We start from the raw sequence: 26,119 nt of genomic DNA on the forward strand, positions 1-26,119 counted from the left end.
GTGAGTTCTAATTCCAATTCCGCCACTTATCAGCTGTGTGACCTTGGGCAAGTCACTTAACTTCTCTGCACCTCAGTTCCCTCATCTGTAAAATGGGGATTAAGACTGTGAGCCCCCCATAGGACGACCTGATTACCTTGTATCTACCCCAGTGTTTAGATCAGTGCTTGTCACATAGTAAGCACTTAACAAATACTATCATCATCATCATCATCTGGCTCTTCTGGGAACCAAATAAGGCTCTCCATTATCGGTACCCAAACAGTGGCAATGACAGCCTATATGGACTCAACACTGAAACGTCATTATTTTCACACCTCTCTTCCCCCACCCGGCTCAGCATTTTATTTTTTTTTGACAGGAACTAACTTGCTTCCCCAGCCCTTTGACCTGGAAAGGGATCTAGATGGAGTCAAGAAGGCAGTTGCTCTTTATCAGCTTTCCCACCATCTTCACTGGACAGCAGGGTAAACTAGTCTTTCTCTCGCCTATTTCCTGGCATGTGTAAGTAGTGTAACCAGCGAGGTGGGGCAACCAAACCAAGTAGAAAAGAGGACCACCCTTTCTCTCCACAAGCATTTGGGTAGGAGGCTGGAGTTGTCTCCTAGCTGGGCATCAAAAGCTGGGCACTGAACAAACGGGCTACATCCTCATGGGCACAAAATGCACTTCCAATAATGGGCCAGGTCGAGTTAAGTGGTGGCAGCAGTGATATAAAAACAACATGGCCTGCATGTTGCTTGGCAACTCTAACAATAACATCAATCATAATAATGATAATAATAAAATTATTAATGATAATAATACTGTTTAAGCATTTACAATGTGCCAAGCACTGGGGTAAATGCAAGATAATCAGATTGGGCACAGTTCCTTTCAAAGTTGGGACGCAGAGCAGGGACAACAGGTATTTTATGCCCATTTTACAGACAAGGAATCTGATACAGGAAAGGGGGGGAATAAAGATTAGAATATGGGTTTCCTGATTCCTAGTCACATCATCCTTTTACTTGGCCATGCTGCTAGGCCACCCTTTGCCTTCCCAAATGACAATAATCATTAATTAATTATATATCTTTTCCCCCTTACTATTTCTTCTCTCCTCATTCTCCTCTTTTCTCAACCTCCCACTTTTTCATACCTCCCCCTCCCTCTACCTCCTATTAGGAAATGACACTTCTACAAATAATTAAGCTGTTATTGTGTGTTCAAATTGATTTGGTGGCTCTCCAACTGCTCAAAGATTTCATTTGGTTTGGTTCCTCTGCAAAATATGGTTGCCAAACCCTGACTTAGAGGCTCCTCAGTGCTTGCCCTGAATTGGATCTCTTGCACACTGTTTACTGGCACTCTGTGTTCCCTTGGTTTTCCCAAATCAATAATCAGTGTGTAAGGTTAAGAATCTACACTGGTGCTCACTGGATTGGATCCTTAGCAATGCATTCTTGTCGTTGATGCCTTTACAGTGCTTGGCACATTGTAAGCGCTTAACAAATGCTATCATTACTATTATTATTATAAGCTTTTTCATTATTTTTGTTGTAAAAGGAGAAACAGCTCAGATAAAACATACAAATAAAAGTATCACCAGGATTTGGCACAAAACCATATTCTTATCACTCTGTTTTGCAAGCAACCGATAGCAACTTAAAAATATTTTTAGGAAGAACTCTTTTTCAGAACTATCATGCAGCTATTGGACAGTGACATACTACAGTCTATGGCTTTTCTATTTATACAGGTGACTGAAATACTTCAGTGATATCCTTAGTTGTCCAGTAAGCCCTGACAAACTGTTCTGCAGTGTCAACAGGATTTCCTGGTGATGATACATATAGGTAAAATGATTTTTCAGTCAATTGCAGGAAGCACATTTTAAAATACTGCATAGCAAAAGACTTCACACCCCAGAAATCTGACATCTATCCATGGAATTTGGCAGAGGAGATGATTGCTGAAGTTGAAACTTGGAAGCTCAATAGCACTGTGAAAATGATCCCATGAAAGGTGGTATTTGTAAATTTGCTCAGCATTTATGTTTCTCTAAGCTCGGTCAACTTTGAAGTGTTTGTCAATCTTATTTTCCTAATTTTCCAATTAATGAGCCACGGAGGGGGAGATGGTCACCCTAATCAGAATAAATCTGTTTGTTATAGGAAAATAATTGAACATTATTTTATAGAATTTAGAGTGAGGATGATAATTGCCAAAATGATAGGGTGGCCAGAAATAGCATTTAAAATACTTTACCCGTCTCTGGAAGTTCCAGGTGGTGGCATGCGTCCTTTGTGTTTCTACTCTCAGGTAAAGTAAATAGTTTGGCAGCCAGAGAGGCAGAGATGGGCTGTACAAGCAAAGATGTGAGGTTTGCTCGGTTTCCTCTTGAGCTTCCATCTGCAGAAAGAGTAGAATGAGAAGAATTGAGGAAGTGGGAAAAACAGCTTACTTCAGGATGCCCTATGTCAGACATAATCAACCGATGACACCTGTTCATTTTTCATGACCTACAATCCTTCTTTGCTCAAAAGAACCAACCAACCAAACAACAACAAAAAAAAAACCTTCACCCTGTCCTAAATAAGCTTGGGAGTCATTCCACTCAGATGAAAGAGAAAAACGGAAGAATGACATAAAGCAGCGTGGCTCAGTGGAAAAAGCACAGGCTTTGGAGTCAGAGATTGTAGGTTCAAATCCCGGCTCCGCCAATTGTCAGCTGTGTGACTTTGGGCAAGTCACTTAACTTCTCTGTGCCTCAGTTACCTCATCTGTAAAACGGGGATTAAGATTGTGAGCCCCACGTGGGACAACCTGATTGCCTTGTATTCCCCCAGTGCTTAGAACAGTGCTTTGCACATAGTAAGCACTTAATAAATACCATTATTATTATTATTATAAAGGATGGAAATTTGAAAGATATCACCAGAAAATCAAGAGCATACTTTAAATATTAGGGTGGTCAGCAAGAAATGAGACTGAAATGTCCTTAAGGAAATTAACAAACAAATCATGAAAGGATTAGGGAAACTGCCCTGTTAAGTCACTGGCAAAAAATGCATTATCTAACCCAGAGTCATATTTCAGAGCATTGTAAGTACCAGACTTTTATAGAGGATAAACAGTGCTAAGACTTTGCAAGAATTTAATTTCATAGGACAGCAGGGTTGCAAGGTTTTAACGCTACTGCGATCTCTGCTTCAGAAGACCGGCTGTAAATGAGGAAAGACATTGGACTGTCTTCCTAATTCATCACACCTGGAATATCACAAGTTTCTAAAAAGATATTAGAAATTAGGCTTATAGTTTACAGAAGAAGACATGTCTTCCCCCTTCCCCACCCCACCCCACACACAAACATACACATTAAGGAATAACAAGATAAGCTCTCCTCCTTGCTCCCTCTTGGCTAGTTCTTCTGGGAAGGATGGGAGGTATTTATGCTCACTCATTTCAATCTCAATAAAGAAGGCCCAGCAGTGGGCAGGCCCCCAACCAGAAAGCAGAACCACAGGGAGGCATATCCTTTATATTACGACCGCTGCGGCCATTTTTCTTGCTTAGCTATGGCCTTTGGCAACACAGCTGTCATCGGCTCTGTGGCCCCAATTAAGCCAAACAACCGAATAAAAAAAAGCTAGCCCTATCCATTACTAACTCTAAAGGCAGATCCCAGGCTCACTGCCCATCCCCTGCTGCTTGCCGCATTAGTAACAAGCAGAGAAGAGGGATTACTTGTCCCATTCTCTCTCCTTCTTCATCGCTCCCAGAACAAGCAGATGATAGTGAACATGGTCATTCCAGGGACTAAAAGGGAAGGATTTCTGAGAGCTAATTTGGCTCTAGAGTGGCTGAATTGAAAAGCCATTTGTTTGGACTAAACAGCACATTTTGCCAGAAATAGATGTACAGTGATCAAGGGATTTTTTTAAAAAAAAAAACAGAACCATTCTCAGGTGGGGTAGTTTTTCCATGTGCTAGTAGTGTACAAAAGGCAAGGATAGGATAGATCCTGAATGCACTCAAGAACAATGCTTTGCCAATCCTTCCCTGCCACACCCCACATCCTCTAGACGGTAAACTCACTGTGGGCAGGGAATGTCACTGTTTAGTGTTGTATTGTACTTTTCCAAGTGCTTAGTACAGTGCTCTGCACAGAGCAAGCACTCAATAAATATTACTGAATGAATGAATAAGTACCAAGAAAGTGGCAGACCACATGGAAACTGGTCTGTTTGGAATAAAACCAGGAAAAATGACAATCTAGGCAGAGATGATGTGCTCTGATGAAATCCCACCTCCCGGAACCTCCAGGGTGCAGTGGCCAGTGACTTAGTGGAAATTCATGCTGTTTTCACTGAGCCATGCTGCTTCTCTACTTCTACTTCCCTTCTACTTCTTCCTACAGCTCCTCTGCTGCTAACCTCCTCACTGTGCCTGGTTCTTGCCTGTCCCACTGTCGACCCCCAGCCCACGTCATCCCCCTGGCCTGGAATGCCCTCCCTCCACACATCTGCCAAGCTAGCTCTCTTCCTCCCTTCAAAGCCCTACTGAGAGCTCACCTCCTCTAGGAGGCCTTCCCAGACTGAGCCCCCTTTTTCCTCTCCTCCTCCTCATCCCCCCGCCCTACCTCTTTCCCCTCCCCACAGCACTTGTATGGATTTGTACAAATTTATTACTCTATATTACTTGTACATATTTACTACTCTATTTATTTTGTTAATAATGTGCATATAGCTACAATTCTATTTATTCTGATGGTTTTGACACCTGTCTACTTGTTTTGTTTGTCTGCCTCCCCCTTCTAGACTGTGAGTCCGTTGTTGGGTAGGGACCGTCTCTATATGTTGCTGACTTGTACTTCCCAAGTGCTTAATACAGGGCTCTGCACACAGTAAGCACTCAGTAAATACGATTGAATGAATGAACTCAGCCCACACACTATATTCCACTGCTAACCTTCTCACTGCACAATCCCATCCATTTCATCACTGATCTCTTGCCAATGTGTTGCCTCTGCCCTAGAATACTGTTTCTGTTCATATCCAATAGACAATTACTCTCCTCCTGTTCAAAGTATTAGTGAAGACATATCTTCTCCAAGAGGCCTTCTCTGACTAAGCCCTCTTTTCACTTTCTTCCAGGCCCTTCTGTGTCACCCTGACTTGCTCCTTTTATTCATCCCCCACTCCCCACAGCATTTATGTATATATTCTGTAATTCATTTTTTTATACTAATGTCTTTCTCCCCCCCTAGAATGTAAGCTGTTTGTGGGCAGGGAATGTGTCTGTTATACTGTACACTTCCAAGCACTTAGTACAGTGCTCTGCACACAGTAAGCACTAAATAAATAATATTGACTGGCTGATGTGTCTGCTGTGACCTTGGCTAGGTCACTTGACTTCTCTGTGGCTCAGTTACATTATCTGTAACATGATTAGCTTGTATCTACCTCAGTACTTAGTTCAGTACCTGGCACATTGAAGATGCTTAATAAATGCCATGTAACAAAAACCAAAACCAAACCAAACCAAACATCCTCTTTCCACACTGTCCTAAGCCCTATTCTTGCAGTCTTGAGTGGTGGGCAGAAGCGAGGTACCACACAATTGATAAGCCTCACTATTTAGAATATTAATGATGAAATTATAAACTTCTGAACCTATGAGCAGAAGAATTCTAGTTTATTTACATGTGGCCTCTGATTCTGGGAATGTTCAAATGGCTTGGTGTTCCTGCTTTAATATTATTTATTATGCTGCAGCTTTCCCTCTATTCATTCTTAAGAATTGAAATTTTCTATGTTTATTGTCTCCCTCTATGCAGATTGTAAACTCTTGGAAGAGAAGGAAAATAAGGCAAGAAAAGGAAATAAAGCAAGTGGGAGGATAGAAAAGGTGAAAGATAATGATCAATCAATCAGTGGTCATTCATTCAATTCATTCAGGAGGGCAGAACACTGAACTAAACTTGGGAAAGTTCTACACAATGGAGTTGCCAGCCATGATCCCTGATCTCAAGGAGTTTATAGTCCAGTGAGAGAGGCCAAAATTAAAAGGAATTAGAGCTACAGAAAAAAACATAGTATAAAAATATAAATGTAAGTGCTATGAGACAGGGGGTGGGGTATCAAAGTGTTTAAGGGGCACAGGCCCAAGGTCTCGCAAGATCGGGCAAACTAGTAATTTAAACTATGATCCAATTGACTAGTAGCCATTATAAAGCATTGATTTGTCATGACATCTTAAAAGATTCCACCTGAATCATGTGGTAGACCCTACAAAATTACAAGTGCTGAGTACAGAAAACTTATTACCACAGGAAGGTGTTCAGGCAGAAAAAATCAGTAGGCTTATGATTTATTTTGATATTCAGAATGCAGGTTATAGCATATGTAAAGGCAGTGCAAATGGGAGAGCAAAACAGTGAATGTGTGAAATGAGGACATTTGGGAACAGGTTTTTGCTGATTTGAAGGTGTTTTGGAGCATTGAAGACTGATAAATTTCTCACTAAAAATAAAATATTTCAGAGCTAAATTGCAGAGCAGGTGTATAAGTGCTTCTCTTACTCATTCGAGGTTCTAGTGTTTATAAAATCCGGTGGAAACCATCACAATAATGACCTCTAGGTTATACGTGTAACACTTTGAATTCTCAGATTAAATATTCAAAAACTAAACCAAAGCCAAACCTCACACTAAAAGATGACAGTAATAATGAAGGAATGATGACAAGCATGGTTGGCAAGAATGAGGACAGATGGAGAGAGAGAAAGGAGGGAGAAGGTCAGGGGAGAAAGAGAAGGATGCTCATTCCTGATACCTCAGGACTGAGACCTGTACTGAATGATCAACTAGAGTGCCAGTGTTTTGTCTAGTGCCATTTGGCCTCTCTCTTCCCTGGCAATCATGCTCCCACTTGTTTGGAGTAAAATAAGCAAGTAGGTGGGCAGGAGGTGCAATATATCACAAAGTGCAAGCACAGGTAATTTATGTATCACATTTGTTCATTTTATACCCAGCACAGCACAGAACCTGGCAAATAGTGAGCATTTGCTAAATATCATGATTATTATTTTCCAGAAAACATTATGGCTAATGTAAAGACAGCCTAATTTTATGCTGTGCTGCAATGTCCCAGTGTCCAACAGGTGGTTGCCCTCATACGATCCTGGACTTTGTCATCCACATAACCCAGCCATTTTTCAGGATTCCTGATGGGCCTGCCCAAATCAGACATTTTCTAAATGGTTCTTTGGTCAGAAACTTTCATCACTATGGCATAGTCCCAGCAACAATTCCTTACTTGCATAGCTGGAACAACCTCCAAGTCCCTTAATTCCCAGAACTGTGCTCTTTCCAAGGAATCTCTTTCACTCCATGGCTTCAACTATCATCTCTACGTGGAAGACACATAAATCTACATCTCCAGCCCTGATCTCTCTCTGCAGCTTCATATTTCCTTTTACCTTCAAGACATCTCTAATTGGATGGCCTCCCATCATCTCAAGCTTAACATGTCCAAAACAGAACTCCTTATCTTCCCACCCAAACCCTGTCTTCCCCATTACTGTAGATGGCACCACCATCTTTCCTGTGTCACGAGCCCATAATCTTGGCGTTCCCTTGACTCCTCTCTCTCTCATCTAATCCACACATTCAATCCATCACCAAATCCTGTTGGTCCTACCTTCTCATTGCTAAAATCCATCCTTTCTTCTCCATCCAAACTGCTACCATGTTAATACAATTACTTATCCTATCCCCCTTGGTTTACTGCAGCAGCCTCCTTGCTGACGTCCCATCTTCCTGTCACTCCCCACTCCAGTCCATACTTCACTCTGCTGCCCAGATCATTTTTCTAGAAAAACATTCAGAACATGCCTCCCCACTCCTTAAAAAACTCCTCCACACCACCTCTACATCAAACAAAAATTCCTCAACATTGGCTTTAAAGCACTCAACAACCTTGCCCCCTCCTAATTCACCTACTCCTACTCTCACCTACACCTCTCCTACTACAAGCCAGCCCGCAGGTTTACACTAATGTTTTCACTGTACCTCAATCTATCTCGCCACCAACCCCTCACCCATGTCCTGTCTCTGGCCTGGAACACCCAACCTCTTCAAATCGGACAGATAATTACTGCTCTCTACCGCTTCAAAGCCTTAATGAAGGCACAGGTACCCCAAGAGGCCTTCCCTGACTAAGCCTTCCTTTTCCCTTCTCCAACTCCCTTCTGTGTCACCCTGACTTGCTTCTTTTGTTCTTCCCCCCTCCCAGCCCCATTCCATTGATATCTGTAATTTTTTTATATTAATATCTGTCTCCCCCCTTCTAGATTATAAACTTGCTGTGGGCAGAGAATGTGTCTATCATTGTATTGTACTCTCCCAAGTACTTAGTACAGTGCTCTGCACACAGTAAATGCTCAATAAATACGATTGAATGAATGAATCAATCAACATCTGGCACCTAAGACTGAGCCATTTTTTGTAAAATTATTAACCAATAAATTCAGAATGAAAATTAAATATTTTAGAACTCTAATCCATGTTCTGCTGAAGACGTACATCAAAATATTCCTTTTATAACTGGGTCTCTCTGTTAATGGTGTGAAGTACTAATTAGAAGTTTCAATACGTGACCTGGTTTGTTGGTTGAGAGGCAGCATATCCTTCCTTTAATTTGTAAACTCCTTAAAATGATCAATGAATACCACTGTTTGCAAAAAGAAGGGAATCAGGTAACAGAAGACATGGATTATAATCAATCCCTGTTACTGGCCTGCTTTGTGACCTTAAGAAAGTCACTTAAAATCTCTGGCCCTCAGTGTTCTGGTCTATAATACAAGGAAAAAATGTCTGTTCTCCCAACCTCTTTTATGGATTCCTTGAATCTGATCTGCATATGATCCATCCTTTAATGCATCAATTAATCAGTGATATTTATTGGACACATTATGTGTTGACCACTGTACTAAGTATTTGGGAAATTGGAAAGAGCCCAGGCTTTGGAGTCAGAGTTCATGGGTTCAAATCCTGGCTCTGCCAATTGCCAGCTCTGTGACTTTGGTCAAGTCACTTAACTTCTCTGTGCCTCAGTTACCTCATCTGTAAAATGGGGATTAAGACTGTGAGCTCCCGATGAGACAACCTGATCACTTTGTAACCTCCCCAGCGCTTAGAACAGTGCTTTTCACAAAGTAAATGCTTAATAAATGCCACCATTATTATTATTATTACATTACAACAGAAGTAGCAGACGTGTTCCCTGACCATAACAAGTTTGCATGACACACAGCAAGCTGTTAATAACTACCATAACTAACACAAAACCATAACTTAGCTGCTATTATATTTTAAGTCTGAGTTTTGAAATGAGTGGAATATTAATTTTGAACTCAACACAAATGGAGATTTCCTTAATAGTGCAATACTGAAATTAAAAAAATGAAGAAGGATGTTACAGAATCATAAGATTAAATTTTGGCAAAACTTTTCGGTGATAACGTCGAATTAATTCATTTATTCAATCGTATTTATTCAGCGCTTACTGTGTGCAGAGCACTGTACTAAGCACTTGATCAAATCATTGGAAGGAAAACAAATTATTTTTCTGGTTAATGGCAGCTACACATTTAAATTATACTGACCAACACTCTCCTTGATGCTTTCTCGCTCTATGTACTCCAATAGTCACAAGTATTTATTGAGCACCTAAATGCTTGAGCATCTGTTGAGCATATAAATGATTGGATAAGTACAAAAAAGTTAGTAAAAGAATAATAGGCTTAGTAGCCTGCCCTTAAGGACTTTGCAATTTAGCTCTAGGCAAGGGGAATGGCAAGAGAAAAAGTCAAAAATGGGAGAGGACAGAAGAAGGCAAAATGGCTAGGTTAGTTTGAGAAGAAAGAAGATTGAAAGCTGGAAAGAAGAGAGATGGGGAGGATGAACGATGAACTGGAGAGAGATGAGGGGAGCTGGGAGTCTAAAAGTGCTTAGGTGAGGCAGAAGTGCTGAAATGGCAGAAGTAGGGAAACAGAGTGGGTGGATGAGAAATTAATCAGGGAAGTTTTCCCCAGGAGCTGTGATTTTAATAGGGCCTTGAAGACGGGAAGAGCAGTGATCTTCAAGATGAGTAGAGAGAGTTTCAATAAATTAATCAGTCAATGGTATTTATTGAGTACTTACTGTGTGCAAATCACTCTACTAAGCACTTGGGATAGATAATTCCACAGACTGGTAGACACATTCCTTGCCCTTACGTAGCTTACAGTCTAGAGAGCAAGACAGATGTTAAAATAAATTACAGATATGGGCACAAGTGTTGTAGTGCTGACTGTGAGTGAATATCAAGTGCTTGAAGGTTATGGAGCCAAGGCATAGGTATCCTGAAAGGAGAGGGAGTAGGGTGGCTTCATTGCGTATGCTGGCTTGAAAGGAGTGGCGTGCAAAATGTACTACATTGGAAGGATAACTAATGAGGAAGAGAGCAGATTGAAGGCCTAACAGTTTCTATCAGATGTTAGAGAGGAATGGACAATCATTTGAAGTTTTTAATGAAAGAGGATAAATGAAGAGAACAATGTATTATGAAATGATACAAGCAACAGAGTGCAATATGGCCTGAGAAGAAAGAATCTGAGGCAGGGATGTCTGTGAAGGTTGGTGCAGAAATTGATTTGGGAAGGGACCATTGCATGGATCAGTGTAGTGGCATTTCAGTAGAGGGGAAGGGCTTTCAAGAAAGAGCTGGCAGCCTTTGGTGACTGACTGAATGTGTCAGTTTAAATAGAGAGATGAGTCAAGGATGACAATATTTTTTGCAGAGCTCCTCCTATAAAAATTACCCCATTTGGAAGATGGGGTTTTGTATCTTCCATTGTACTTCACTAAATTCGTAATCCGGTGCTGTGCACTCTGTAGGCTATGAGTTGGCACAATTAATTGATTGATTGCTGCAGACTAACCTGACCTGCAGCTACTTCCAAAACTTTCATTGCCGTGACATTTCTTCTGCTCAGCTTTAATGTGATGACCTGTGTTGGTCATCGTAGAGCTGTCGTTTGGGTATTCTGCTCACGTGCTCCTGAGCAGCAGTGATGGCTCAGGGAAAAGAGCACAGAATGGGAGTCAGAATGAGCTGGGTTCTAATCCCTGCTCTGCCACTTGCCTGCTGTGTAACCTTGGGCATGCCATTTAAACTCTCTGTGCCTCAGTTTCCTCATCTGTAAAAATGGGATTAAATATCCATTCTCCCACCCTTCCTCTTCCATCTTCTTTTCCTCCCTTCCTTTCTCCCACTTAGACTGAGGGTTTCATGATAGCCAGAAACTGTATCTTATCTGATTGTATTTGTTTCTACCCTAAGAGAAACAGCATGGCCCAGTGGATAGAGCATGGGCCTGGGACTGGGACCTGGGTTCTAAACCTGGCTCTACCACTTGTCTACTCCACAGTAGTTTGGCCTTGGGGAAGTCACTTCACTTCTCTGGGCCTCAGTTACCTCATTTTTAAAAATGGGGATTAAGACTGTGAGCCCATGTGGGATAGGGTCTGTGTCCAATATGATCTGCTTGTTTCAATCCTAGCATTTAGTACATTTCTCAGAACACAGTAAGAGCTTAACAATTACCATTATTTGCTTGGCACATAGTACGGCCTTAACAAATACCACACTAATTATTTTTATTAGTAGAGAAGATGTAATGCTATGTCTATACCCGTAGTCTAAATGAATTCTATAGTGCCAAGTGCTTAGAATATGGCTCTACATACATTAAATGCTCAATAAATATCACTGATCAATTCTATTATGTAGTCCTGCTAGCCATCTTAATGTGTTCACCTGAATTTTATATTCCCCTAGCTATGGCTGGTAGGAACCCTGCAACTAAGAGGACACATAGGATGTCCACCACATCCCATGCACACAGAAGCACTAAGGCAGAATGGGATTTACTTGAGTAGTCACAAAAAGGTCATATAATCTACTACCACATGGATATATTTTTTCAGGTATTTCCATTTTCAAAAAGAAAGAACAGAATCATTCATTTATTAGCTCCCTGCATTTTAAAAGTATTATTCCCCCAATAATGATAGTAAAATAATCATAAGAAATGTAATAATCTTGTCTGACAATATTTTTTTAAGACTTAGTAGGTCCTTCTTAATACAAGACCGAAACCCATGTCATTCAAGAAAAAAAAAGATTTTTCCCTTTTAGTCACACAACTCATTTCTCCCCCTTTAATCAAAAGTATACTTCCCTGTCTGTTACAGAAATTCACTTGATCTTAATGCCCACTTAATGTACTGTAAAAGCACTGTCAGTCTTATTTTCTTCTATGTTAAATGGAATAGAAATGAACACATTTATTTTGTTCAGAAAAAACTACTTTGACACATTTTGATGCCAAAACAGACATTAACCTACCACTGAGGACAACTGAATAAAACAAGAGTCACGGAGAAAAGTATTTCAGAAAGTATCAAGCTGGGTCTTCTTTTCTACTAAGAATTATACCTGCATACAATGAATGAATATGATATAGATTTAAAAGAATTATGTAACATTTTGGGGGCTCTACAGACACTTCACCATGTCTTCAAGGGCAAAGTGAGGTCAGAATCCAAGCAAATAGCAAAATAAATTAGGGTAAATATACTCTGCTATAAATTGGTTCTTAGACCTTAATGATAAATATGATTGATTAATCTAGACAAACAGGGCAGGTATAATTTACCATGTGCACTAACAAATTTGGGAGGAACTCTCTGAGACAGGTAGGAGTAGACTTACCCTGGAACCCCACCCACAATCAATCAATCAATCAATCATATTTATTGAGCACTTACTGTGTGCAGAGCACTGTTCTAAGCGCTTGGGAAGTACAAGTTGGCAAAACAGAGAGACGGTCCCTACCCAACAGTGGGCTCACAGTCTAGAAGGGGGAGACAGAGAACAAAACCAAACATATTAACAAAATAAAATAAATAGAATAGATATGTACAAATAAAATAAATAAATTGAGTAATAAATATGTACAAATGTATATACATATATACAGGTGCTGTGGGGAAGGGAAGGAGGCAAGATGGTGGGGATGAAGAGGGGGATGAGGGGGAGAGGAAGGAGGGGGCTCAGTCTGGGAAGGTCTCCTGGAGGAGGTGAGCTCTCAGTAGGGCCTTGAAGGGAGGAAGAGAGCTAGCGTGGCGGATGGGCAGAGGGAGGGCATTCCAGGCCCGGGGGATGACGTGGGCCGGGGGTCGACGGCGGGACAGGCGAGAACGAGGTACAGTGAGGAGATTAGCAGCGGAGGAGCGGAGGGTGCGGGCTGGGCAGTAGAAGGAGAGAAGGGAAGTGAGGTAGGAGGGGGCGAGGGGATGGACAGCCTTGAAGCCGAGGGTGAGGAGTTTCTGCCTGATGCGCAGATTGATTGGTAGCCACTGGAGATTTTTGAGGAGGGGAGTAACATGCCCAGAGTGTTTCTGGACAAAGACAATCCGGGCAGCGGCGTGAAGTATGGATTGAAGTGGGGAGAGACACGAGGATGGGAGATCAGAGAGGAGACTGATGCAGTAGTCCAGACAGGATAGGATGAGAGCTTGAACGAGCAGGGTAGTGGTTTGGATGGAGAGGAAAGGGCAGATCTTGGCAATGTTGCGGAGCTGAGACTGGCAGGTTTTGGTGACGGCTTGGGTGTGAGGGGTGAACAAGACAGCGGAGTCGAGGATGACACCAAGATTGCGAGCTTGTGAGACGGGAAGGATGGTAGTGCCATCAACAGTGATGGGAAAGTCAGGGAGAGGGCAGGAATTGGGAGGGAAGACAAGGAGTTCAGTCTTGGACATGTTGAGTTTTAGGTGGCAGGCAGACATCCAGATGGAGATGTTCTGAAGGCAGGAGGAGAGCGAGCCTGGAGGGAGGGGGAGAGAGCAGGGGCAGAGATGTAGCGTGGCTCAGTGGGAAAGAGCCCAAGCTTTGGAGCCAGAGGTCATGGGTTCGAATTCCAGCTCCGCCACATGTCTGCTGTGTGACCTCGGGCAAGTCACTTCACTTCTCTGGGCCTCAGTTCCCTCATCTGGAAAATGGGGATGACGACTGTGAGCCCCACGTGGGACAGCTTGATCACCTTATATCTCCCCTCAGCGCTTAGAACAGTGCTCTGCACATAATAAGCGCTTAACAAATGCCATTATTATTATTATTATTATTATGTAGATCTGGGTGTCATCAGCGTAGAGATGATAGTTGAAGCCACAAGCCAATCAATCAGTGACACATTTATTGAGGGCTTTCAGTGGAAGTGCCATTAACAATCAATCAATGTTATTTATTGAGAGCTCTAGATGTGAAGAAACAGCCAACAGTCTGGATATCAGCAACCTCTCAACAAACCCACCAAACTAACTGAGAGCTTTTCACTCCTGGACAGTCTGATAGATCTCAGTATTAACTGCACTGCTAAAGAAGTCCAGTGCCCAAGAAATGTACCTATACAATCCATGGGACCTTAGGCCCCAAATCAACTACTAAATCAGATAGCTGGACTCTGAAACAGAGATAGGCAATTATTTTGTCTGGAGAACTCAGACAACATCAGACAACATCACAGGGAAGTCTCGATTGAGGATCCTGAGAGGAATGACTCCTTGTAACACTGGTTTGTGGGGTTTCTGGCTGGATCGCTAGCTGGCTCTGAAACAGGAGTTGGGTTTCTGATCACATCTACAGCTGGCTTGTTGCCAGAAGAGTAATTGCAGACATAAGTGCTGTTAACATTCACACATTTATAGGTGACCTAGGTTTGGCCCTGCAAAGCGATTTTCAGATTAGATTAGATTTTCTGGACCATATTTAAACCTACTCAAATTATAAGAACATTTGCAGAGATCTGAAACCATAGTTGATTCTCTGATATGGTTCAGTGGAAAGAACACGGGCTTGGTAGTCAGAGGTCATGGATTCAAATTCTGACTCCTCCACTTAGCTGTGTGACCTTGGGCAAGCCACTTAACTTCTCTGTGTCTCAGTTACCTCATCTGTAAAATGGGGATGAAGACTGTGCGCCCCACGTAGGACAACCTGATCACCTTGTATCCCCCCAGCGCTTATAACAGTGCTTTGCACATAGTAAGCGCTTAACAAATACCATCATTATCATTATTATTATCTAGACCGTAAGCTTGTTATGGGCAGGGAATGTGCCTGCTAATGTGGTTGTATGGGTTTAGTACAGTGCTCCGCACATAGAAAGCACTCGGTGAATATGATTGATGGATTGATTGATTGAAATTGATATAATAATAATAATGATGGTATTTGTTAAAAGATTACTATGTGCAAAGCACTGTTCTAAGCACTGGGAAGGTTACAAGGTGATCAGGTTGTCCCACAGGGGGCTCACAGTTTTTTTTAATCCCCATTTTACAGATGAGGTACTGAGGCACAGAGAAGTGAAGTGACTTGCCCAAAGTCACACAGCTGACAGTTGGTGGAGCTGGATTTGAACCCATGACCTCTGACTCCAAAGCCCATACACCTTCCACTGAGCCACGCTGCTTCTGCCTTTTAGTCAAAAGATATCCCTTCTGTTTTGGAAGAGTTTAACTGGGCTCTAGGAGGGACATTTTACTGTCCCTCTCTTGCTGGCAACAACTGTGGATCAAATTTTGATTTTAACAGAAGAGAAAAATACTGTGAATTTGAGAGGGAGTGGGGTTTAGAAAAGCCCTTAGGAAAAGCAGAAGGGAAGGAATGATGGCAGCAGAGCAATGTAGTGGCATCCAATAGTATGTATATATTTTTTAACTATTGAGCCCCATCTAATAATAATAATAATAATGGCATTTATTAAATACTTACTATGTGCAAAGCACTGTTCTAAGCGCTGGGAAGGTTACAAGGTGATGAGGTTGCCCCACGGGGGGCTCACAGTCTTAATCCCCATTTTACAGATGAGGGAACTGAGGCAAAGAGAAGTGACTTGCCCAAAGTCACACAGCTGACAAGTGGAGGAGCTGGGATTTGAACCGCTGACCTCTGACTCCAAAGCCTGGGCTCTTTCCACTGAGCCATGCTGCTTTGTCTAGAACACAGCCTAATATAAGTCTAGGGGACACAGACTTTCCTAATACCTTTGGGTCTTTGACCACATCATGGTTAAATTGTGAGGGATCCCTGTAAAGTTAATTGTGAACATAATTACCAAGGTGACCACCAAAGTGCGGTCCCCCGGCTGCTCTGTCTTCGCCCGGCTCACCTTCCCACACCCGCTCAGGATAGTATCACGTTTATTACATACAGAACAGGTACATGGTTGTCACGGGACCAAAGCCGGAGGGTGGGCAGTGTATTCATTCATTCATTCAATCGTATTTATTGAGCACTTACTGTGTGCAGAGTACTGTACTAAGCGCTTGGGGAAGTACAAGTTGGCAACATATAGAGACGGTCCCTACCCAACAACGGACTCAGAGTCTAGAAGCAGCATGGCTCAGTGGAAAGAACCCGAGCTTTGGAGTCAGAGGTCAGGAGTTCAAATCCAGGCTCCACCACTTGTCAGCTGTGTGACTTTGGGCAAGTCACTTCACTTCTCTGTGCCTCAGTTACCTCATCTGTAAAATGAGAATTAAGACTGTGAGCCCCACGAGGGACAACCTGATCACCTTGCATGCCCCCCAGCGCTTAGGACAGTGCTTTGCACATAGTAAGTGCTTAATAAATGCCATTATTATTATTGTTAGAAGCGTATCTGTCCAGCCAGCCCTTTACACCTCACCTCTACAGCACTCTGAGCATACCGGGCAGGGGCAGGGGCCGGGCCTGGACAGACAGACGGAACGGGAAGGACGAGGGACTTTATATCCATCACAGTGGAGCGACGGCAGTGGGGAGCAGAGGGCCGAGGGGGACAATAATAATAACAACAATGATGGCATTTGTTAAGCATTTGCAAAGCACTGTTCTAAGTTCTGGGGGGGATACAAGGTGATCAAGTTGTCCCACGTGGGGCTCACAGTCATAATCCCCATTTTACAGATGAGGTAACTGAGGACCAGAGAAGTTAAGTGACTTGTCCAAAGTCACCCAGCTGACAGTTGGCAGAGCTGGGATTTGAACCCATGACCTCTGACTCCAAAGCCCGTGCTCTTTACACTGAGCCATGCTGCTTCTCCATATCTTTTGGAACTCACCACACCCTCAAACTCATAGCACTTATGTACATAGCCATAATTTATTATTGTTTTTTATTATTTTTTATTATTTTATTTTTTATTAATGGCTGTCCCTTCTAAGCTGTAAATTTGTTTGGGGTAGGGAATGTGTCTACCAACTAACTCTGTTGTATTGTACTCTCCTAAGCATTTAATACAGTGCTCTGCACATGAAAAGTGTTCAAGAAATACCATTAATTGGTTGGTTAAAAACCTTTACAACATTGTCAAAATAAATAAACTGAGCAGACTTATATCCTCTTTAGCACCCATGGATATGTTCATAAATGCTAGAGTTGGCCGAAGGGATGATGAAAGGAAAATCTCTTGGAGCAGGCAGAATTTGGGGACAGATTTGACTGTGGTGAGTGCTGTGGTCTGTCTGATGTGGGAAAGGAAGGAGTGCCAAGGTGGGGAAACAGCAGAAATGAGGTAACTGAAAAGGGAGAGTGGAGAGAGAGTTGCAACTAGATGTTTGGCTTAGAAAGAAGACAGCAAATTGGAGGAAAGCAGATGAGAAGAGTAGATTGGTATGGCGCGACCTGGAAGCCCACTGTGAATAATGTGATTGATATGTGATTGATTGATATGTGATTGATATGTGACTAATATATTTCTAGACTGTGAGCCCGTTGTTTGGTAGGGACCTTCTCTATATGTTGCTGACTTGTACTTTCCAAGCGCTTAGTACAGTACACACAGTGTATCAATCAATCAATCGTATTTATTGGGCGCTTACTGTGTGCAGAGCACTGGACTAAGCGCTTGGGAAGTACAAGTTGGCAACATATAGAGACAGTCCCTACCCAACAGTGGGCTCACAGTCTAAAAGGGGGAAGCGCTCAATAAATACAATTGAATGAACGAATATGATATTGATATGTGATTGATATTGAGAAGCAGCATGGCTTGGTGGAAAGAGCACAGGCTTGGGAGTCAGGGGTCATGGGTTCTAATTCCCGCTCCACCACTTATCAGCTGTGTAAGTTTGGGTAAGTCACTTAACTTCTCTATGCCTCAATTCCCTCATCTATAAAATGGGGATTAAGACTGCAAGCCCCACATGGGATAAACTGATTACCTTGTATCTACCCCAGCACTTACAACAGTGCTTAGCACATAGTAAGCACTTAACAAATACTATTATTATTATTATTGTTATGATTTTTCATGTGAAGAAATGAAGGGATCACATGGACAGTTTTGAGGAGACAAATTGGCCACAGATCAGGAAGGTGATCTTTGCAGCAGAGGATAATAGAGATTAGAAATGGATATGCAGCTCTAGGCTGGGAATACACCATTATCATCATCATTGATATTTACTGAATGCTTATTATGTGCAAAGCACTGTACTAAGCGCTTGGGAGAGTACAATACAACAGCTTTTGCAGTCACATTCCCTGTCCACCGCAATCTAGACTGTGAGCCAGTTGTTGGGTAGGGATTGTCTCTATTTGTTGCTGAACTGTACTTTCCAAGTGCTTAGTTCAGTGCTCTGCACACAGAAAGCGCTCAATAAATACGACTGAATGAATAAACGATTATTACCTAATAACTTTAATAGGTGCCCTTCTATATATGTTACTGCTGGATACCAGCCATTAAATACAGATTTGCAATAAACAGAATACATTTTTATTCGAATCATTTTTAACTGTGTGCATGATTAAAATGCATTGATACTATTCATGCTTGCAGACTTCTTTATATTAAACTGATATTATTCATATTAAACCAATAAAATTTAAAGTTTCATCTGAATGTACAATTAGCTTTATGTAAACTTTAACATACTCAATTCACTCCAGACATTTCCAGTGCATCTGATTTCTGACTCGACATTTGTTCCATTCCTTTTGTTAAGCCAATTAATTTGAATATTTCGGAATAAAGTTTGCTTAAACCAAATTTGACATTAAAAATGGTGTATTTAATTAAAATGGAAATACAACCATATTTATAGGCAGATTCCTTTAGCCTATTTGACAAAACTTTGGTTGTCCTATGTCTGTTTTTAAACATTCAAGCATATTGGATCCATTACCCCTCTCTTTCACATTCTGATCAAACCCTATGGCATTCTATGGATATTCACATTTTTAATACTTAGGCTACACTGTAAGAATGAGAAAACTAAAGAATGGATAAAAACAAATTTACTTTACAGTTTAATCCTACCGGGGTAATCTAGAGTCATAAAAAGGAAATGATTGGCCATCTGCAAGTTATAGTCCTCTACAAACTAAACGTTATGTAGTTATGAGCAGCACAAACTTTTCAAATGCTTTTTACTGACAAGATTCCCTTTCAAAATTCGAAGGTTGAGTGTGTTTGAAATGATTTGTAAAGTATCTTGTTTCAGGAAATGAGTCATTTGCATTTTTTAAAGATAAGAAAAATAAACCCCTTAAAGATTCATCTTTTTAATGGAGAAATGTGCAGCCATTAATTTCATAGCAAAATCCCTTATCCCTGAAAGAATGCAAATGTGATGAGCATTAGGGATTTGTGTCATCTGGAGGAATAAAAACATCGGACTATGTACTAGTCATGGTTTTACCTCACACTCATTCTGTATGTTATGGTTTTTTATGGTGTAATTATTTCATCAGTAACAGTAGCAATAGCAATTATTTAGCACTCACTTGAAGCAGCTCCTGTCTGTGGTGTGACCTTGGGCAAGACTGTGAACTTCTCTGTGCCTCAGTTACCTCATCTGGAAAATGGGCATGAAGACTGTGAGATGGAAATGGGACAGGGACTGTGTCCAACCTGATTAGCTTGTAATAATAATGATGGTATTTGTTAAGCGCTATGTGCCAAGCACTGTTCTAAGCACTGGTGTAGGTACAATCAATCAATCAATCAATCAATCGTATTTATTGAGCGCTTACTGTGTGCAGAGCACTGTACTAAGCGCTTGGGAAGTACAAGTTGACAACATATAAAGACAGTCCCTACCCAACAGTGGGCTCAGGTTGTCCCACGTTGGGCTCATAGTCTCAATCCCCATTTTACAGATGAGGGAACTGAGGCACAGAGAAGTGAAGTGGCTTGCCCAAGGCCACACAGCAGACCAGTGGCAGAGCCGAAATTAGAACCCACGTTCTCTGACCCCCAAGTCCGTGCTCTTGCCACTAAGCCAGGCTGCTTCTAACTGGCCTTCATTTTGTACACTCATTGCAATCAGAAATTTTTCCCACGAACCTAGAACCAAAGTCATCAGTGAATTGTGAACTATCCAGTAATCTAGAAATGAAGAAAGAAATAAAAATAAAGACAAAAGGATCTGCATAGCTTCTGGGAAACTGACAGACATGGGGACAACAGAGATACAACTTCATTCCACAACGAAGGTCTCTTCAGTTATTGTATGGTTGTGAGCTCAACAATATATGCATATATGTATACTGCTTGAGGAAAGTTTTTTTATTCTGAAATTTGATTAATGCACTTTGCATTACTTATGCAAATGGGGAAGACAGACATAAAAATACATAAAACTGGAATGATCCATATAAATAATTGAATGTGCCACTGAATAAACATATGTGACACATGCTGATGATGGCCTAGACATGTTCATACATACCAGACATGGCTGGAGTGTGTTTATATGATTTAGAGTTCTAGAAATTAATCAGGCTTGCCAGAGCCATTCCCATGTGTGGAAGCTAGTTTACCCACCAATCTCTTCCAAGCTACGGTTGTAGCTGGGAGCAGGTCCCAGGTCATTATCTGAACACTCAGAGCACTTAGGGAGAGCAGCCATATTGGAAAGAATGATCCAATCAATCAATCAATGATATTTATTAAGCACTAACTACGTGCAGAACACTGTACTAAGTGCTTGGGACAGTAAAATACAATACAGTTGGTGGACACATTCCTTGCCCATAGTGAATTTACAAGTTTGAGATTATTCATTCCATTGTATTTATTCATTCCTTCATTCAATCATATTTATTGAATGCTTACTGTGTGCAGAGCACTATACTAAGCGCTTGGGAAGTACAAGTTGGCAGCATATAGAGATGGTCCCTACCCAGCAATGGGCTCACAGTTGAGAAGCAGCATGGCTCAGTGGAAAGAGCATGGGTTTTGGAGTCAGAGGTCATGGGTTCGAATCCTGACTCCGCCACATGTCTGCTGTGTGACCTTGGGCAAGTCACTTAACTTCTCTGAGCCTCAGTTACCTCATCTGTAAAATGGGGATTAAGACTGTGAGCCCCACGTGGGACAACCTGATCACTTTGTAGCCCCCCCCAGCGCTTAGAACAGTGCTTTGCACATAGTAAGCGCTTAACAAATGCCAACATTATTATAGAAGGGGGAGACAGACAACAAAACAAAACATATAGACAGGTGTCAAAGTCAGAACAAATAGAATTAAAGCTATATAGAGTTTACTGTGTGCACAGCACTGTATTAAGCGCTTTCAGTAGCCCGACATTATCCATGAGGAAGCTTGAAGCAGATCTGCTCCTTCTTCTTGCAGAGAATTTGGGAAGATGAACCTGCTGAAAACCACTCAGCAGACCCAAGGCATGCATTCCCATTTTCCCTAGATCCATAAAAGAGAGGACTGGGTTTATGGGACAGAACTATTCCCTTGAGCAACAACACACACTCTGAGTTTGAATAAAGGAACACCTCCCCCGTCCCCAAAACACTCACTCAAATGAGTGTGTCCATTCAAAGAGAGACTGACATCCTAATAATAATGATTGTGGCATTTGTTAAGCACTTACTATGTGTCAAACACTGTGCTAAGCACTATGATAGCTACAAGACAAATTGGAACCTATCCTTGTACCACAAGGGGCTTACATCCTAAGCAGGATTGAGAAAAGGTATATACGTTCTCATTTTACAGATGAGGAAACTGAGACATGGAGAGTTAAGTGAATTACTTAAAGTCCCACAGCAGGCAAGTGGCAGAGCCAGAATTTTAACCCTGCTCCTCTAACTTCTAGGCCTATGCTCTTCCCATTAGGCCATGCTGTTTATCCACAACCTGGCTCTGAAAGCTTATATGAACACCAATATTGTGTGTCTCTTCAGCTCCTGCTGTGTGTTTTTCATTTTCCCTATTAACAGAAGTAAGGGAACTCCAGTTAGCATTAGCATATTTGGACACAATGCTAGGAAAAATCCAGGTAAAATGTAGAAGAGGCAGACCAGCAGCTAGATGAATAGAAACCATTACAAAGATAAGAGAAGAACCATTAGAAAGGTTACAGATTATGGCAGAAGATAGGACGTTCTGGAGAAAATATACCACAGGGTCGCTATGAAGCGGAAATGACTCGATGGCACTTAACATTAATAATGATAATGTTTGTCTCCCCCTCTAGACTGTGAGCCCATTGTGGGCAGGGATGTGTCTGTTGTTATATTGTACTCTTCCAGTAATAATAATAATAATGATGATGGTGTTTATTAAGCAATTACTATGTGCAAAGCACTGTTTTAAGTGCTGGAGAGGTTACAAGGTGATCAGGTTGTCCCAAGGGGCTCACAGTCTTAATCCCCAGTTTACAGATGAGGGAACAGGCATAGAGAAGTGAGGTGACTTGCCCAGTCACACAGCTGACAATTGGCAGAGCCGGGATTTGAACCCAAGCACTTAGTACAGCGCTGTGCACACTGTAAGTACTCAATAAATACGATTGAATGAATGCATGCATGTATGCATGAATGAATGAATGAATGAACGACTTCAGGGCTTTTTTTTTCTGTTACTGGAGTCCCCTTACTTCTGTTAATAGGGAAAATGAAAAACACACAGCAGGAGCTGAATATATTTTAATAGTCCCAGCAGGAGAACAAATGCACAGGAAAGAAAAGGATACATGGACAGCGGATATTTGTATTATTAGAAAGGAACAATAAGAATTATTAGATGGAATATCCAAATTCAGGATTCGAGATGTAAAAGGCAAGAACAACCACTTTGTTCCTGGTAGCATTTTCTGTTGGCATTTCAAGAGGCAGCTACATGGCTGGATCTGAGCCATTTTGATCTGTGCCAGTATTGTACTGCAAATGTTTAAGTTTAAAAAGCTATCCTGGGCCATCTGCTTTTGGAACTCCCCTTTCATCCACATCTGACAGACTACTGCTTTCCCCAGCTCCAAAGTCCGTCTGGAATCCTATCTTCCTGAAAGCCTTTAGAGATGAATTTCTATTCTCTGTGTAAGCCCTATATGGGATCGGGACTGTTTTCGGCCTAATTCATTCATTCAATCCTATTTATTGAGTGCTTATTGTGTGCAGAGCACTGTACTAAGCACTTGGGAAGTACAAGTCAGCAACATATAGAGACAGTCCCTACCCAACAATGGACTTCCAGTCTAGAAGGGGGAGACAGACAACAAAACAAAACCTAATTATTTTGTCTCCACCCCAGCAGTACAGTGCTTGACATATTGTGAGTGCTTAAATACCACAATGATTATTACTACTATTACTATTATTCTTATACCCCCAGCTGCTATTTCAGCACATCCACACCATCTAAGCATTTATGTGCTCACAAATTCTTGTAGCACTTATTATATATTCTATACTCTATATAGAGTATGTACATACTTTAGTACTTCTTCCTACTTGCAATTTATTTTAATATCTTGAGGACAGGGATTATGACTACTGATTATATTGGACTCGGACTCTCATGTGCACTTAGTATAGAGCCTTTATGTACCTATACATATACCTATATACACACCTATAGGTGCATTTATGTAATACACCTCTGTTTCCTTCAACTGTATTCGTTCATTTAATCGTATTTATTCAGAGCTTACTCTGTGCAGAAGACTGTACTAAGCACTTGGTCTGTCTCTCCCTTCTAGACTGTAAACCCATTGTTGGGTAGGGACTGTCTCTATATGTTACCGATTTGTACTTCCCAAGCACTTAGTACAGTGCTCTGCGCACAGTAAGTGCTCAATAAATACGACTGAATGAATGAATGACTGAAGTACAAGTCGGCAACATATAGAGACGGTCCCTACTCAACAACAGGCTCACAGTCTAGAAGGGGGAGACACACAACAAAACAAAACATGTAAAACAAAACATGTAGGCAGGTGTCAAAATCGTCAGAACAAATAGAATTAAAGCTATATGCACATCATTGACAAAATAGGGTAGTAAATATGTACAAGTAAAATAAGTAGAGTAATAAATCTGTACAAATATATACAAGTGCTGTGGGGAGGGGAAGGAGGTAGGAGGAAATAACATAACTATGTTATTTCAAGGTATGTTTCTCTGTATTTCTTTGTGGGCAGGATTGCACCTACCAACAGGATTGTATTGTACTGTCTCAAGCATTTAGTTCAGTGTTCTGCTCACAGTAAGTGCTCAATAAATACCACTGATTAATAGATTGGCTGTATGCACAGGAGGTAATCAATTCATTGGGAAGCAAAATGGTGTAGTGGATAAAGCATGTGCTTGGGAGTCATAGGTTCTAGTCTCAGCTCCACCACTTGTCAGCTGTGTGACCTTGGGTAAGTCACTTCACTTTTCTGTGCTTCAGTTACCTCATCTATAAAATGGCGATTGAGACTGTGAGCCCTACATGGGACAGGGGCTATGCCCAACTCGATTGGCTTGTATCCACCCCAGTTCTTAGTACAATGCCTGGCACATAGTAAGCACTTAACAAATGCCATTATTATTATTATTATTGTTTGATTGCTTGTTTTATTTTGCCTCAACTATTGCATTTATTTTCCTACAATCATGGTTCAGAAGGAGTATAGAATGAGGAGTCAGGATACATCAGTTCAAGTTTAAGTTCTGTCATTCGCCTCTTTTGTGACTTGGGTAAGAAATTAACCACTTTGGGCCTCAGGTTCCCCACATGTAAAGTAGGAATGAGATAAACTGTGAGTCCCAAAGTTTCTCAAAACTTTGAATTTACTGAAGTGATAAATGATAGTTAAATATTTAATAAATGCAGTTATCATTTGAACTATGGCTATTCATTATCAGGATCTGATCATTTTTGAACCCTTTATTATTCTCTTTAATTCCCTCTGTTTTCCACCCCTCTGAAGGCAACTGAAGCAAATGAAATTGTTTTTACCCTTTTTTCTACAGTAACTATTTCTTAAAATCCCACTGTCTGGGTGTAAATGACCAATCCCTAGAAGCACATGACCGAAAAGATGTGCAAGTAATTAATGATTATAATAATTACGGTATTTGTTAAGAACTTACTACGTGAGAGTCACTGTACCAAGTGCCAGGGAGGACACATACAAATCAGGTTGGACAGCGTCCCTGTCCCACTTGGAGCTCTCAGTGTCAGTCCCCATTTTATAGATGAGGTAACTGAGACACAGAATTGAAGTGAGGTGCCCAAGGTCACACAGCAAAGTAGCAGAGGCTGGATTAGAACCCACACCCTTCCAACTCCGAGACCCGAGCTGTATCCACTACGCCATGCTGCTTCTCATAATTGTAATCTGCATCACTGAATCATTCACACAGAAGGTCAGTGATGGAACTGGACATGAACCCTGGCCTCTTGATTCCCAGATCTGTGCTCTTTCCTCTAAATAGCTCCATTAAAGGAAACAAAACACAATTTCTGAAGGATTGCAATAGTTCACAATTTTTATCTTCTAAATTTTTTCAAAAACCACTAAGAAATATGTCGCCAATTAAATGAGTGATTCAGTCAAGCATCAATGCTTGATGATATAATGAAAAAAGACTGAAAGAAGGAAATGTACAGAGCAGGGTTTCTGTCAAACTTGGGGGCAGGGAGCGTGTCTGCTAATTCTTTTGTATTGTATTCTCCCAAGCCCTTAAGAGGGTGCTCTGTACATAATAAGTGCTCAAAAAATACCATTGATTGATTTATTGTTGAGT

General features: G+C 41.3%; 1 protein-coding gene across 1 annotated transcript in view; it reads right to left on the bottom strand.

The window, feature by feature from the left end:
• The window catches only part of NAALADL2 (N-acetylated alpha-linked acidic dipeptidase like 2), a 989,255-nt gene that overhangs the window by 334,250 nt on the left and 628,886 nt on the right, over positions 1-26,119 (bottom strand). The window contains exon 7 of the mRNA XM_038750200.1: positions 2,251-2,394. Coding sequence (XP_038606128.1) covers positions 2,251-2,394 — 144 coding nt within the window. The remainder of the gene's footprint in view (positions 1-2,250; positions 2,395-26,119) is intronic.

Source organism: Tachyglossus aculeatus, chromosome 1, assembly GCF_015852505.1.
Source record: "Tachyglossus aculeatus isolate mTacAcu1 chromosome 1, mTacAcu1.pri, whole genome shotgun sequence".
Lineage (NCBI taxonomy): Eukaryota > Metazoa > Chordata > Mammalia > Monotremata > Tachyglossidae > Tachyglossus > Tachyglossus aculeatus.